Genomic DNA, 15,335 nt, shown 5'->3' with positions numbered 1-15,335 from the left:
TAGCCTGTTTCCTTCTCATAAAAGGACCTGCCTCCCGGGTCCTTGGAAGAACTGAATTTAATGAAATGAAGTGCTCCCCCCACGCACAGCAGGTGCTAGACTACGTGAGTGGCAGACGGGGCGGCAAGAGCACACGGTAACCAGCTGCTGAATGGAAAAAAAAAACTATAATATTAAAAAACAATCATTTATGTGTATAAAATTTGTGTATAAGTGAAAGTAGATACACCTACATGCATACACCAACTGGGTGCCTCTGAGAAGGGGGACGGCAGGCTGGAAAGAGAAAGTAGGGAAACTCCGTTTCTATTTTTTGTTGTGAACTACATATAGAAAAGTTCACTAAATATATGTCTACTTTCATGAATAATTATAACGCCCACACTCAGGTAACAGTCATCAAGTTAAAAAAAAAAAAAAATCATCAATGCTAGGCAACCTGCCCCCCCCTGAAAATACCCACTGACTCCTTCCGCATCACGAATTCTCCCCTCTTCTCAAGAGGTAATCACCATCCTTCTGAGATAATAATTTCTTGGCTGTTCTTCATAGTTTTACCACTTACACATATGTTCCTCAACAATACAATTCAGTTTTGCCTGTTTTAGAATCAGATAAAGCTGGAAGCACACAAAAATGTGTATCTTTTTTGTGCCTTGATTCTTTCACTTAACATTGGGAGAGTCACCCTTTTTTGGGATATCATTGTACTGAGTTGTTTTTCATCATAAATATATCATAACTTATTTGTTCTTTTTTTTAAAGTCTATTTTTAAAATATCTATTTATTTATTTGGTTGCATTGGGTCTTAGTTGCCACACATGGGACCTTTAGTTGCAGCATACAAACTCTTTTAGCTGCAGCTTGTGGGATCTAGTTCCCCCACCAGGGATCAAACCCTGGCCCCCTAACATTAGGAGCTCAGAGTCTCAGCCTCTGGAGCACCAGGGAAGTCCCCAAAATTTATTCTTTCTAGGGCCAGAGGACATTTGTGTTTCCACCCCCACCTCCCACACAAATTTTGGCTATTGAGAACACTGCTGCTATGAATGCTCTTATGAGTGTATACACGCATGAGTTTCTCTAAGATACCTTGCATGGGGACTGTCAGTAGCTTCAGCATTATAAAATAATGCAAAATTATTTTCCAAAGTGTAGAAATAAATAGAATGTAAGAGAGTTGGGGAGATTTTTTGCTGCTACCTTTTTTAAATGTTTGAGCCATGTCCATTGTAGTATATATAATACATTACTTGCTGTGCTGTGTTTAGTTACTTAGTCACTTTAGTGGTATCCAACTCTGCGACCCTCTGGATTGCAGCCTGCCAGGCTCCTCTGTCCACGCTAGGCAAGAATACTAGAGTGGGTTGCCATTCTCCAGGGGATCTTCCCAATCTGGGGGATCGAACCCACATCTCCTGTGTCTCCTGCATTGCAGGCAGATTCTTTACCCACTGAGCCACTGGGGAAGCCCATAATATAACATACTAAATGCAATTATAATTAAGATATATTAATATTTTTAAAATATACATCAATGCACTGAATGCATATTAATTGAGCATCTACTGAATGTCATACAACGGAGTGCTGATGGAATAGAACAGGGATGGCAAGACTGGGCTCCTGGTGAGAAGGCAGTCTAGGAGGTAAGAACTGGACCTGCAGAAGGGTGCCATCACCTAGGGGGAAGGAAAGCCATGCCAAACAAAGGTAACGTCAGAGCACCAGGGAGTGCTTGTAAAGACCAACGGCCCCTTCGACTCTGTCACCGTATCTAAACCTCGGGAGCAACACTGAGGGACACAGAGAACATGCAGCATCTCCCTGCAAATAAAAACAAGGCAACGGAAATGCAAAGAGGTCCCCGTGGCAGGTAATTTACTGGCCAGCGGTGTGTCTCTTCCGGCACAGACACACTCTGCTCATCCATAAGGGAGTAGCCACCCACCACATATGTGATCACAAAAAGACGAGCAGAAGAACGTGGCCGGGGAGTTCCCTGGCAGTCCAGAGGTTAGAACTCCACACTTCTACCGCAGCGGGGCACGGGTTCGATCCATGATAGGGGAACTACAATCCTACATGCCGCGCAATCCAGCCATAAGAAAAACAGAGAACATGGCCAATGACCAGTATCATCGGTGATCAAGAAAATACTAATTAGACCCAACAAGGTATCATTTGCCATATATCTGATTGTAAAAGGTCAAAAGTCAGCCTCCAGCTTATCTCCAATGGTTCAGAAAAATGCATAAAGATAATAATATACATAGATAGAGACTAATAAAGCAAACTAGGCAAAATAAACAATTGAATCTGGATAAAGGGTCTGCAGAAGTTCTTTGAACCTTATTATAGTCTTTTAAGTTTGAAATATCAAAATGAAGTTTCACCAAACACACACACACACAGGCCACATAAAAAATAACACAGAAACAAAAGCAGCCTGTGTGTGGACCAGTGAGAATACGTCACAGACTAACCCAGGCTGTCTATGGCCATACCAGGGCTCCTTGGGTGGCTCAGCTGAGGAATCTGCCTGCAATACAGGGGGCGCAGGAGACATAGGTTTGACCCCTGGGTCAGGAAGATGCCCCGAAGGAGGAAATGGCAACCCACTCCAGTATTCTTGCCTAGAAAATCCCATGGACAGAGGATTTTCTGTCCATGTGATTTTCTGTCTACCAGGCTAAATGGACAGTCCATGGTGTGGGCTACAGTCCATGGGGTGGGCTACAGTCCATGGGGTGGGCTACAGTCCATGAGGTCTCAAAGAGTCGGACACGACTAACACGACTGAATAGGCACGCATACACAGCCATACCACCCTGGACGCACCCGATATTGTCTGATTATGTTTAGTGTGACTCTTTGTCCCTGAAGTTCAAAAGGGAGCAAAAGTGAATGTGAGTGGTCGAGGGGCTGCTCCCACCCTTACCCCTGGTCCCTGTGAGGGGGGCTCCTCAGCTTTGCCCCCAGTCCGGGCTGATGCCAAGGCCTGGCCCTCCTGGGTCACCTCATCGGGCAGGGGGCCCAGGAACGGCGGTCTGCCATCAGTGAGGTGAGCAGGGGGTGCTGCCTGTGGACTGGCCCCTCGGCATCCCAGGCTGACCCTGAGCAGCTTCACTGGCCTGGCTCTCAGGGTCACTGCGGGGCAGACAGAGGATCCAAATCCGAACACACGGGCAGCAGGGTCACTCTAAAAGCAGATCTCAGTCTGAGATCCCTGCAGGCTTCGCTGCCCCCACTAGAGGTTTGCTAACTGTGGTCACAACCTATTAGCAGGTCACAAAACCCACTTAGTGAATCTTCATCAGCATTTTTTTGGGGGGAATTGAAAATATCAAAGAGCATCACACTCAGTAAGGGTCAATATCATTCATGGAAACTTCTTCATATATATACATGTCTGTGTTGCATTGTGATGTTAAAAAAAAAAAGCGCTTTTTTTTTTTTTTTTTTTTGCTACTGTGGGTCTCAGTCAAAAAATGTTTAAAAAAACAACAGGGACATCCCTGGTGGTGCAGTGGCTAAGACTCTGTGCTCCCAATGCAGGGGACTCAGGTTTGATCCCTGGTCAGGGAACTAGATCCAATATGCTTGAACAAAGAGTCCATGTGTCACAACTAGCAACTAAAAATAACACATGCCACACCTGAAGATCACAGGTGCTGCAGCTAGGACTCAGTCCAATAAAATAAACAAACATTTTAACAAACAAACAAAAATGATCTATACCTCAGCTGTCCAAAACAGTAGCTCCCTACTACTTAAGTTAATAAAAGCTTAATAATGTAAAAATTCAGTTCCTCAATCTCTCTAGCCACATCCTAAGTGCTCAATAACCCCACAGGGGGCTGGCGCCTTCCGCACTGGATAGCACAGGTATGGGACGTTTCCACCACCGAGGGAAGTTCTATTAGGCAGTGCTGACCCGAACCACCACCAGCCTGGACACGCTAAAGATCCAATATACCGACCGACACTGCATGTGCAGATGGGCTGAACTCGGGCCACAAGCACGAAAGCTCATCTTCCTGGTGCATTTTCTTTATCAAAAGGGAAGCCACGGGACTTCCCTGGTGGTCCAGCGGCCAGGACTCCACACTCCCAAGGCAGGGCGCCTGAGTTCAATCCCTGGCCAGGGAACTAGATCCCACATGCCACAACTAAGAGTTTGCAGGCCACAAGTAGAGATCCCACATGCTGTGTGCCACTACTAACAGCAGGTGCCGACAAATGAAAATAACAGTAATTTTTGTTTAAGGTGAAGCCACAAAATCTCTGGAGAGCTTCCAAATGACTGTGTGAGCCAGTGAGGAGAGGTCAGGTCAATGGGTCCACCAGGATGACTGAGCCCTCTCGGGTACAGGGCCTGGCAGGGTATCTCCAAGGAAAAGCAGAGACCATGTTCCCCCCAAGAGCTCCGGCTGCCAGGCTGTCATCCTCAGAAAGCCTCAAGTACCACTGGTGGTAAAGAGGCCTCAGAAACGGACACCCCACTTCAGGCGTCAGAACCCCAGGGCACCGTCCAGCCTTGCCTGGTTGTCGGTAAACAGCAGCAAAGGCTTTTGTCACGAGCTCTCAACGGACGCGCCCTCCTCCTCAGCCTGCCCTCTCTGCTCTGGCTCACAAGCTCCTCAATCTACTGCGAGTCATGGGAGCAGAAGAGAGAGAACTTGGCTCGGCGACTAACTTGCTATCTTTCCAGACAAGCAGTGCTTCTGGAAATACTGGCTAAGCGAGGATAGTAAAAGGGAATTCTGTTAACCCCAGCCAAATAAGTGTTTTCTTATTGCTGGGCGAGCCGCCATCGGATGGCCACGGGATTAATCTTCAAACACTGTTACAAAGACTTGCACTTTGGTAAAGACCAGACCCACCCTTCCTTCCAACTTGTATACCCAGGGGGCTTGCCCGAGTTCTGGCCAAGCCCCTGTGACACTTCCGGGGTCTTCCCAGACAGCCGGGGCTTCCCATCCAGCTTCTGACTGCTTAAAGCAAAAGTGGGCAGCAGGTGTACTAGACTGCTCCTGCCCCGTCATTAGTCTGCAGGTGATCCACGAAGAAATCACAGGTTATAGTGCTCAGACTTCAAAGCTCCCTTCACCTTATCAACTCTAACAAGCATCACCTATAACCATGCCAATACCTAGGGCCATCGTATGTTCTTTTTAAAAATATTTTATGTATTTATTTAGGGTCTCAGTTGCAGTATGCGGGAAATTTAGTTACGGCATGTGAACTCTTAGCTCAGTTTCAGCACGTGGGGATCTAGTTCCCCGACCAGGGATCAAACCTGGGCCCCCCGCATTGGGAGTGAGGAGTCTCAGCCACTGGACCACCAGGGAAGTCCCCGCACATCTTTGATCTCCTCCACTGCTGACCAGGAATCCTCCTGGGACTCCCACCAGCTCACCCATACCAAGCATGGCACTCTCGTTCCAGCTCTAGCTGACCAAGAAGCAGCCTGCCTACCACTCCGCCTCCCTTTAAAACCTGATCGTGTTCTCCCTCCGTCCCCCCCAGGAAGGACCCTAGAAACATAAAGTGGCACAGCGGCTCACCACATTATTAGCACAAGAAAGCATCTACAAGGTTTAATGTGTCTTTCTTAAGGATTTTCATTTTCACAGAATCCCCCAAAGGAAGTTTTTCAAACTACCAGTCAAAACCCACATGGGACCTTCCCTGCTAGTGCTGGGCTGTGCTTAGTCATTCAGTTGTGTCTGACTCTTTTGCGACTCTTTTGTAGCCCCAGCCAGGCCCCTCTGTCCACAGGGATTCTCCAGGCAAGAATACTGGAGTGGGTTGCCATGCCCTCCTCCATGGGATCTTTCCAACCCAGGGATCAAACCCAGGTCTCCCGCATCGCAGGTGGATTGTTTACCATCAGATGGTAAAGCCACGAGGGAAGCCCATGAATACTGGAGTGGGTAGCCTATCCCTTCTCCAGGGGATCTTCCCAACCCAGGGGTCTCCTGCATTGTAGGAGGATTCTTTACCAGCTGGGCTACCAGGGAAGCCCTGCTAGGGCAGTGGATGGGAATCTGCCTGCCAATGCAGAGGACCCAGGTTCGATCGCTGCTCTGGGAAGATTCCACATGCGGTAGAGCAACTAAGCCTATGTACCACAACTATTAAGCCCTGCTGTCAGTTACTGAAACCTACACACCCTAGAGTCAGCAAGGCTCAACCACTGAGCTCGCATGCTGCAACTACTGAAACCGAAGAGCCCAGAGCCTGTGTTCCAGGACAAGAGAGGCCACCACAAGAAGCCCAGGCACTGCAACTAGAGAATGGTCCCCACTCTCTGCAACTAAAGAAAGCCCACGTGCAGCAACAAAGACCCAGCTTAGCCCAAAACAAATAATCTTTTTAAAAGAAAACCCATATAGTTCTCAAAGCCAATTTAGTGTGTTAAAAATAAATATAGTGTAAAGTAATTAGCCTCCAACTAATAAAAATAAATGAAAAAATAAATAAATAAATATAGGATAAGAAATATTAACAGCATCAAATACAGTGTTGTGAAAGCTTAATTCTAGCTTTAAGTGTCTATGTGTGAGGGAGGGGCATGTGCTGGGCCATGATATAAAACGCATTTCTTATAGGAGACTCTAAGCAAAACCATTTCAAGCCACTGTCCTATCCCAGGGCTCCTTAGACCTTAATTAGCTTAAGAATCAGCTGGAGAGCTTATTTAAAAACTTTAGGTCTTCAGATCCCACTTGCAAAGATTCTGCCCTAAGTCTGAGGTATGATCCAGAAATTTACAGTTTTTCGTCCTTCCCCCACCACTCAATGCAGAACACTGTCCTCGGAGAGTGTGGAAACCAACTTATTGAAGTTTCCCCATCAAGTTCAAGATGCTCGGGCAACAAAGTGTGCAAGAGATCTTCAGCAAAGGTGGTGATGATTTCAGCCAGAGTCCCTCGGGTCACGTGAAGGAAATAACTGACTTCCTGTCCCTTGCCTACGCCCCTGTCTCAGCCACAACAACATACCTAGTCTCCTCTTCTCCCACCACTCACCTACTTCTTATCCTGAAGACTTGAATTTGAATGGCTTTCTTTGTTCACACTGTCTGTCCACCTAAAGGACATGGACACCTTCAAGGTCTCTTATGTCTCTAATGACACTCTTTATGTCTCTTGCTGACTTTTCGTATCTTATCTGAAGTCTGTAAAGCATGTGCTGCACTCATTTACCCAAGCTCTCCCCCCAGATCCTTATGCCCAAGGACGTCCCGTGGTCTCAATTTTGGATCCCCAAGGGCCCTGAGCACCGTGACTGGCCCAGTGATGATTCATTGGTTCCCTGCATGCTCTGGTTTGTGAGCTCTGGGGTCCTGACATCCCACCCAGCTGGCGAGAGCCATCCTGTCCTGTGGTTTCCCATCTCCAACCACTACAAACTGTCCTGTGGCTTCTCAGAGACGGAGGCAGGGGCATCACGTCAGGAGGCCAGCTCACTGGCCTTGTCTGGGCCTCAGCAAATTCACCTGTGATGGAAAAAGGTCAGCCTGAAGGTCACAGAGCTGCTCCTGCAGAGAGATGGAGGGCAGCCAGGGATCCCCCCACCCCCCTGCCTGATCAACCAGCCACACCTTGCCATGACCCGGGTCAGCCTCCAGGCCGGGAACAGTCACCCGGAAAGGAGGCCCAGCAGTCTGCCTCCCTGCCCTGAGCTTTGCTTGCTTATGTGGTGACATCACTGTCACTGTGGACACAGGATACCTGGTCACATGAAAGCAGGGAGGGGGAGGGGAGGAGGCGGCGGGCAGGGGGAGCTGGGCACAGAAGGCATGGTCCGAGGCAGACAGGGGCCCATAGGAAGCGGTCCCTTCTTCACTGTTTCAGCCCAGGTCTGTGTCTCCACGGGGCCCCGGCCAGGGCTCTGTGCCAGAGGCAGGAGGAGAACCGGAAGGAAAGGCTGGGCAGCCCACAGCCCGAGTGAGAGCAAAAGCGTGAAAACCACAGGCGGTGAAACCCTGGCAGCCCGTCCACACCCCGGGGGGATGAGGGAACACGCTCAGGGCCGCGCCCAGCCCCGCTGCCCTGAGACGCCCGGGCTGCCGGCTGCCCCTTCAGCTCAGCGCCCTCTGCAGGCGTCCTGCTCCAACGGCCCGGGGCCAAGGGTGGCGCTTCTACACGAGGGCAGTGGGGCCACATAGGGCGGCTCACAGGCTCCGACCGGTCACTCAATCCGTCTCAGCCTCGGTGTCTTTACCCACCGCAGGGAAGTGTCGCCATTCCGGAGGATCACCGTGATCCCCGAGTGCTCACCCGGGGGCCTGGCCCGCGGGCAGCGCCCGACCAGGGCACCTGCTAGAGGACTGCCCGGCTCCCGACCCCCCACTCCACCCCCACCACCCTCACCTTCTGCTTTGTGCTGAGGGGCTGCGACTTCAACTTCTCATCCTTGCTCTTGGAAATCCTCAGGAACTGTTTAAGATCTCCCTGAGCAAAAAACCCAGCATCTCTGTCAGATCACAGCCCAGGAAGTGTCCCCCCAAAATCCAACTCAGCGGGTGCTCACAGGGTGCCTGCCCAGGGGGAGGGGGTGGAGGACCCCCGACCTGAATGCCCGACCCTCAACCCAGACGCCCCCCCCATGGGGAGAGTCCAGTGGCAACTAAAACCTACAGGAAGCGTCTCCTAGAACAGTGGTCCCCAGGCTTTTTGGCACTAGGGACCAGTTTTGTGGAAGACAAGTTTTCCCACAGACTGGGAGGGGATGGTTTCAGATGGATTCAAGCACATTACGTTTATCATGCACTTTCTTTCTACCACGGTTACATCAGCTCCACCTCAGATCATCAGGCATCAGATCCCGGAGGTTGGGGACCGCTGTCCTAGAAGCTCCCGGTCAGAAAGGGAGGAGGACAGTCATTGCTGCCCTGGGGGTAGCCCCCAGATGGGCAGGAAGGGATGCCCCTGCCCCGAGAGCGCCAAGAGGAAAACAGCCCCTGACCTGCGGTCTTCACAGACCCCAGACAGGAAAGCCTTGTCCTCCAGACATAACAAAGACAGGACCCTCGCAGCAGAAACACGCACAGAGCGCTCGTAAGCCCTTGTTCGTGGAAGGACAAGGGTCACACATTGCCCTTCCTGCACCCAAGCTGGACAGTCTGCCACACAGCCGTTTTTGAGGACCAAGGGGACTAGACCCAGTGAGCCTGGGACTGAAGAGTGAGGGGCAGGGCTGGGCAGCACCAGCGGGGAGAAAGAGAAGGCCGGTGGCTAAGCGAACACTGTCCCTCCAGGGGCACCGGCTGCAGGGAAAGAAGGAAAGCCAGGTTCTCCTTATGTTTATTCTCAAGGGCTGACAGGCCCTGGGGAGAGTGAAAAATGACAAAGCAAAGAAAACCAGAGTCAGGGAAAAGGGCCTGGAAGGCATCCATGCCATTGGGCTGAGGAAGAAGCTGGAAGAAAACTGGAAGCAAACCCCAGACAGGGGGCCAGCAGATGGGAAACGGGGTGAGGGTTAAGGAAAGGCGGGGTCGGAATTGGGGGAACAGGAGGCTGAACATCTCACGGTGGCGACAGCAGGCTCCCATCGGTGCCCTCCACCCCCCCACGTCAGGGCACTGCCCCCGCCCGAGACTGCCAGGGCGCCCCAGCAGCATACCAGGTCCACATACTCCAGCACCATGTAGTGGGGCTCAGCCTCGCGGCACAGCCCCAGCAGCCGCACCACATTGGCGTGGTTCAGCTTCCCAAACATCTCGAACTCCCTCCGGAAGTCCAGCTGCTGCTGCTCGTCCCGGCTCTGTAGGCTCTTCACGAGCACCAGGGTCTCAGGCAATCCTTCCTCCAAGCCCTGCGCCTTCGCCAGGAACACCTCCCCAAACTCGCTCTTGCCTGTGGGCACAGGACTGAGTCAGCCAGCTGAGGATGCCCCTGACCTGGGAGGCACCTGGCCGGGGTCACACGCGGGGGCGTCTCTCTGCTCCTGCCCAGCTAGACCGGGCAGTGGCCCCGGCCCTGTGTGTAACTCTGAGCGAACCACTTCCCCCTCTTTCCTGGGATTGGCAGTCTCTAACAGTGAAATAAAGGGGTCAGATTAACAGTATTTTCTAGAAGGCTGTCTGTATGAGAATTTTAAGTGATTCACCGTTAACACGTCTTACTTCTATACTTGAACCTACACTCATAAAACACAGATCCATAACTTCTCACAGTTTTTCCTACAACTAAGCTTGTTGTTTCTGTTCAGTCACTCAGTCGTGTCTGGCTCTTTGCGACCTCATGGACTGCAGTACTCCAGGCTTCCCTGTCCTTTACTATCTCCCGGAGTTTGCTCAGACTCATGTCCATCGAGTCAACAGAGCTCAATTTTTTTTAAAGGTGAGAGAAAGTCAAACTAAAGAAAACATCAAGTGAATAATACACAGGAATGACAAAAATCTCGGGGGTGAGGTGTGGACAACGGGCACACGGGGGACCCACTGGGCCAGGTCACCCTGATACTCCCTCTGTTTCTGAGGTTCTGGGCTTCAGGGGCTCCAGAGGCACCAGCCCCTGGTGCAGCCTGAAGACAGACCTGGAGCCTGTAGTTAAGGAGGGGGTGATGGCGGCCATGGCAACACACCCAGCGTGGTGATGGGCTGCAGGCTGGCCCGCGGGAAGTGCAGCTTGTCACTCGCGCTGTGGCGCTTGCTGGTGGCGGCGGAGGCGGAGCCCAAGCTGGTCAAGGCCACCTCCTCCTGGATCTCAGCCGAGGGCTGTCCGTTCTGCAGAGGCCCGCCTGGCAAGAGGGGGCGAGGGGGAGTGAGGATGAGACTAGCCACCATGGGGAATGCAATTCTTTGCCACAATCTCCCACTTCCAAAGGGGTCCAATCCTAGCGATCTACACAAAGTGCACACACAATCCGGTCAATGAACTGAAGGGGCTGGGGCGAGGGAGCCCAGCACCCCTTAGGGTCTGACCACTTATTGACATAGCCGGTTACAGCCTTTGAAAAGAGACAGCACCAGTCTCAGCTGAGTCACTGGTCCCTGGACAGCCTGGTGACATAAGGGTTTTTGCTTTCCTAGGGTCTTCTAGACGCAAAGCTCTAAACAGGCACAAAGGGACAATCACAACAAGGGAAACCCCAGTCCTGCTCCTGAACCCCTAAAGTGAAAGGGGAGACCCAGCCGTGTCCCTAGGGGGCTCCCAGTGGAGGAGAGGAAGAGTAGGAGGAGGGAAACAGGCAGACAGAGCCCCCCACCCCACCCCGGGAAACTCAAGACTAGCGGAGGGAGAGACAAGCTATGCAAAGAAACACTAACGCATATGAGCCAGGTTGCTCAGAAGTGGAGGCCCTGGGAATCAGCCAACTCCAGGGGGCGGGTGGAGGGGTCGGGGCTGGAAGTGAAAGTCGCTCAGTTGTGTCCGACTCTTGGTAACCCCATGGACTATACAGTCCATGGAATTCTCCAGGCCAGAATACTGGAGTGGGTAGCCGTTCCCTTTTCCAGGGTATCTTCCCAACCCAGGTATCGAACCCAGGTCTCCCGCATTACAGGCGGATTCTTTACCAGCTGAGCCACCAGGGAAGACCAAGAATATTGGAGCAGGTAGCCTATCCCTTCTCCAGGGGATCTTCCCAACCCAGAAATCAAACCGGGGTCTCCTGCATTGCAGGTGGATTCTTTTACCAGCTGAGCCACCAGGGAAGCCCTATACTGAAATTATGCCTGTGGTTTAGAACTGCAGGGAAAAGGCACGGAAACACAGGAAGCTAGCCCGAGAATCCAATGAGGAAGACTTGAGCCAGCCTGCCCAGAAGCGGAGGCCCTGGGAATCGGCCAACCTGGGGGCGGGGCTTGAGCGGGGGAAGGGGGTGGGTGCGGCTCTGCTTTGGCTCCAACTGCTGCACTTTCCTCCACGGCCACGGGAGGGCGCTTAGCACCTGCGGGAGGCACCGCCTCCCTCCTCCAGGGCCCCTCACCGTTGAGGCACTCCATCTCTGGCTCCTCGCCCTCCGGCTGCTTCTGAAGCCGCTTGGCCTTGCAGCGCTTCTTGCAGTAGAACATGAGGCCCAGCACGGCGATGATGTAAGCCACAGCGGCGCCCACCGACAGCCCGATGGTCTGGATCATCTTGTAGGGGGGAGGGCTGCCCGGGCCCTCGGATTCCTCCAGCACCGGCTTGTCTGAGAGAGACACAGGTGTGGGCAGGGGCCACTAGAGCAAATCCAGCCACACTGCTCTACCGCCGCTCTCCACTGCACACATTCAACAGCCTCCCGGACTACTTGATGCTCTGTCCAGGCCGGAGCGCCCGGGGAGGGTCACCCCCATCACTGGCTTCAACAAGGGCCAGTTCCTGGGGGCCCATGAGGCCAGAGGGAGCTCTGCAGGATTTGAGTGGTTTCCAGACTGGTTCTGCACCCAGACACAAGCCCGGACCACGCATCAGAAGCACACCACAGTCGGCCCCATCACAAATCCACACCATTGTTAACAAGCTTCCTTAGTGACTTGAAATCTTGAGCTGCACATGGGAACTTCTGGTTTAGAACCCCAGCCATCACCCAGCACAGAACAGGTTCAAGAAACACTTTTCCAGAAGGAATCGTCTAGTCTACAGGCTTTCAGTGGCCTTGGGTGCCATGGAGAAAGAGATGCCAGGCGGGAGAAAGGCCCAAGGCGGGAGGCCATGCAGGATCCCCCAGTTTGCACACACACCCAGAGGCCTCAACCAAGAGGCCACCACTTCACTTTACCCATTTAAAGTTCCACGGAAAATCCTGTCTAAAAAACCAGTTCTGGGATTTCCCTGGTGGTTCAGGGGCTAAGACTCTGCACTCTCAAATGCAGGAGGCCCAGGTTCCCATCCTGGTCATGGAACTCGGTCCCACATGCTGCAACTAAGACTTGGCACAGCCAGATAAAGTAAAAAAAAAAAAAAAAATTTAGAAAATCTGTTCTGCAGCTGAACCAAAAAAGTCTGAAAGCCTCTTGTTCAAACCACTCCCATCTTAACAGGAAAAAAAAAAGAGGAAATACCGCCCTGAAGAGCTAGGCATCAGGAGAGGTCAGGCAGGCCCAAATCCCGAGTCCCAGGCCCTACTCAGGCCTTTCACCTTTCACCCTCTGGGTCTCCAGGGCAAAGGAACCGCATGCTGCTGCAGCCTGGCCTCACCCTCTCCCCACCCACCCAGGACCACGAGGACAGACCTGGGAGGAAGCATCTAAAGACAAAAGCACCCCCCACTGCCACAGGCTCACACACCCCAGCTGTGGAAGATGTAAATAACAGCCCAGGTCAGGGCAAGGAACCTGAGACTGACTGTGTGGTGGCCCCAGGAGGGGACCCTGCTGAATCCCCGCCCCCGTCGCTGAATCCCCGCCCCCCGTCGCAAAAACCGGTTCCAGTGCCTTTTGCAGTACGGGGCTAATGAGAACAAGGATGAGAAAGAAATCGGGCCCCCCACTTCCCGTGCGAGACAGCCCTGCGGGCCCCATACCCACGACGTAGAGGGGGGCCTCCGTGTGCTTGATGTTGCAGCTGTTGCCTGCGATGCAGGTGTAGCGGCCCGAGTCCTCGGGGGCCACGTCGTGGATCACCAGGGAGCCGTTCTGGAAGATGTGCATCCTGCCGGGAGAGAAGCCCCGGCGTTGCCCACCTGGCCGGCTCCCGGGAGCCTGAGCCGCAGGGGAGGCAGCGGGGTGGGGAGGAGGAGACAGCCTACCTGGGTCCCAGCTTGGTGGGGTCCAATATGCGATCCTTGCCCTTCCACTGAATGAGTGGCTTGGGGTCCCCCTGGGCCTCGCACCGCAGCAGGGCTGTGTGGCCCTGGTACACCGTCGTGCGCTCCGGCTCCACCTTGAAGGTGATGAACACTGGATGGGAAGAGCCCGACGAGGGGCAGGGAACAGTGAGCAATGGGGCTGGCGGGGTGCAGGCCGCGGCCCCAGCCCCCGCGCTCGGCATGGTCGCACCTGCCACAGTGAGCTGGACGTGGGCGCGGATCTGGCCCTGCAGCCCGTTGGAGGCGATGCAGGTGTAGTTGCCAGCATCGTCACGGGTCACCCGGGAGAAGTGCAAGGTCCCGGCATTGTCTGTCACCCACTCTGGGAGGCTGCTCCCATCTGCAGGGGAAATACGGGGGAATGATGGGCTGGACCAGAGTCCCATGGCAGTCAGCAATGCCTTCAGTCACTCACCTTCACTTGAAAACATGCCATTGCTCCAGCCTACCCATAGACAAGGTCCAAACTCCTGAACCAGGGGTCGGGAGTCCCTGTTACTCACTCTTTTTCTAATTTTCCAACCCTGCCTCCTTCTTATTGCCCTGTCTAACTCTCCACTTCCACCAAACTGGAATGGCGTGGAATTTGCCCTGTTCTCACCATCACTGCCTGTCACTCCCTACTCCTAGCAAATAGTCCTGCTCTTTGCCACTGTCCTGCCCATTTTGAGCCTCATCCCCCACAGAATGCTCCCCCAGACACCTGAGCAGAGAGGGCCCACTTGCTTCTCAGAATTGATAACCTCACTCTCTAACTCTCACTATTAATGGGAACGTAAAAGCCCTTTAAAAAACAATTTGGCCATTCACATCAAGGGTTGTAAAAATGTGCCTACCCTTTTATACATAATTATTCCATTTCTGGGAATCTTTCCCAAAGGAAATAAACCCAAATCCAGAAAAAACCTCACCATAAAGATGTTTATTGCAGCAATAAAAAAAGGAGTGACAGAAACAGTGAGAGGGAAGGAGAAAGGGAGGGAGGATGGCTAACAACCCAAATGTCAGACATTTAGTGAATACTTAAGTAAATTACAGTGAATCCAACTATTAGAATATTATGGTAATCATCAAAACCAATGGTCCAATGTTTATGTATAAAAACATGGGGAAATGCTTGATAATGTTAAGAAAAAAAAAAAGATAAAATTACATACAGTTATCTGCATCGTCCATTTCTATAGTAAGCATGACTTAGTCATGGAAGTGTAGTAAGTGAAAATTAGATGTACAGTAAAACTGCTATGTAAAAACACAAAGATGTACATAGAAAACGGTACACACCCAGAGATGATTGATGGTAGGATTATGCATTATTTTTTCCCAAAGTTTTCTAAAGGATTACTTTTATGTTGGAAAGGATGACTGTTTTGGAAAGGGAGGACTTTACGGTCCTGTCTGGACCAATCCAATCACTTGGTGCCTTGAATGATCCTATGCATTGTCTAATGCTGTAACCTGACCTCTTTTGTGTCTGGCTTTCTTCTTCTAACTGGACTATAAAGTGGCCCCTACCTTTCTTGTCTGTCCCGCAGTACCAGGCACTCAGCTGTGCCTGAGACAGGCACACGTCTGCCCACCC

The 15,335-nt window shown here is 52.0% G+C and overlaps 1 protein-coding gene across 1 annotated transcript in view; it reads right to left on the bottom strand.

Annotated features, from left to right (window-relative positions):
* Positions 1–15,335, bottom strand: part of PTK7 (protein tyrosine kinase 7 (inactive)) — a 62,794-nt gene that overhangs the window by 2,962 nt on the left and 44,497 nt on the right. The window contains exons 11-17 of the mRNA XM_043907508.1: positions 13,944–14,093; positions 13,694–13,844; positions 13,469–13,596; positions 11,948–12,151; positions 10,601–10,756; positions 9,638–9,870; positions 8,386–8,466 (exon numbers count right to left, since the gene is read on the bottom strand). Of these exons, the coding sequence (XP_043763443.1) occupies positions 8,386–8,466; positions 9,638–9,870; positions 10,601–10,756; positions 11,948–12,151; positions 13,469–13,596; positions 13,694–13,844; positions 13,944–14,093 (1,103 nt within the window). The remainder of the gene's footprint in view (positions 1–8,385; positions 8,467–9,637; positions 9,871–10,600; positions 10,757–11,947; positions 12,152–13,468; positions 13,597–13,693; positions 13,845–13,943; positions 14,094–15,335) is intronic.

The sequence above is a fragment of the Cervus elaphus genome, chromosome 7 (assembly GCF_910594005.1).
Source record: "Cervus elaphus chromosome 7, mCerEla1.1, whole genome shotgun sequence".
NCBI lineage: Eukaryota > Metazoa > Chordata > Mammalia > Artiodactyla > Cervidae > Cervus > Cervus elaphus.
The sequence above is the reverse complement of the archived record's forward strand: the minus strand, read 5'-3'. Positions and strand labels throughout refer to the sequence as shown.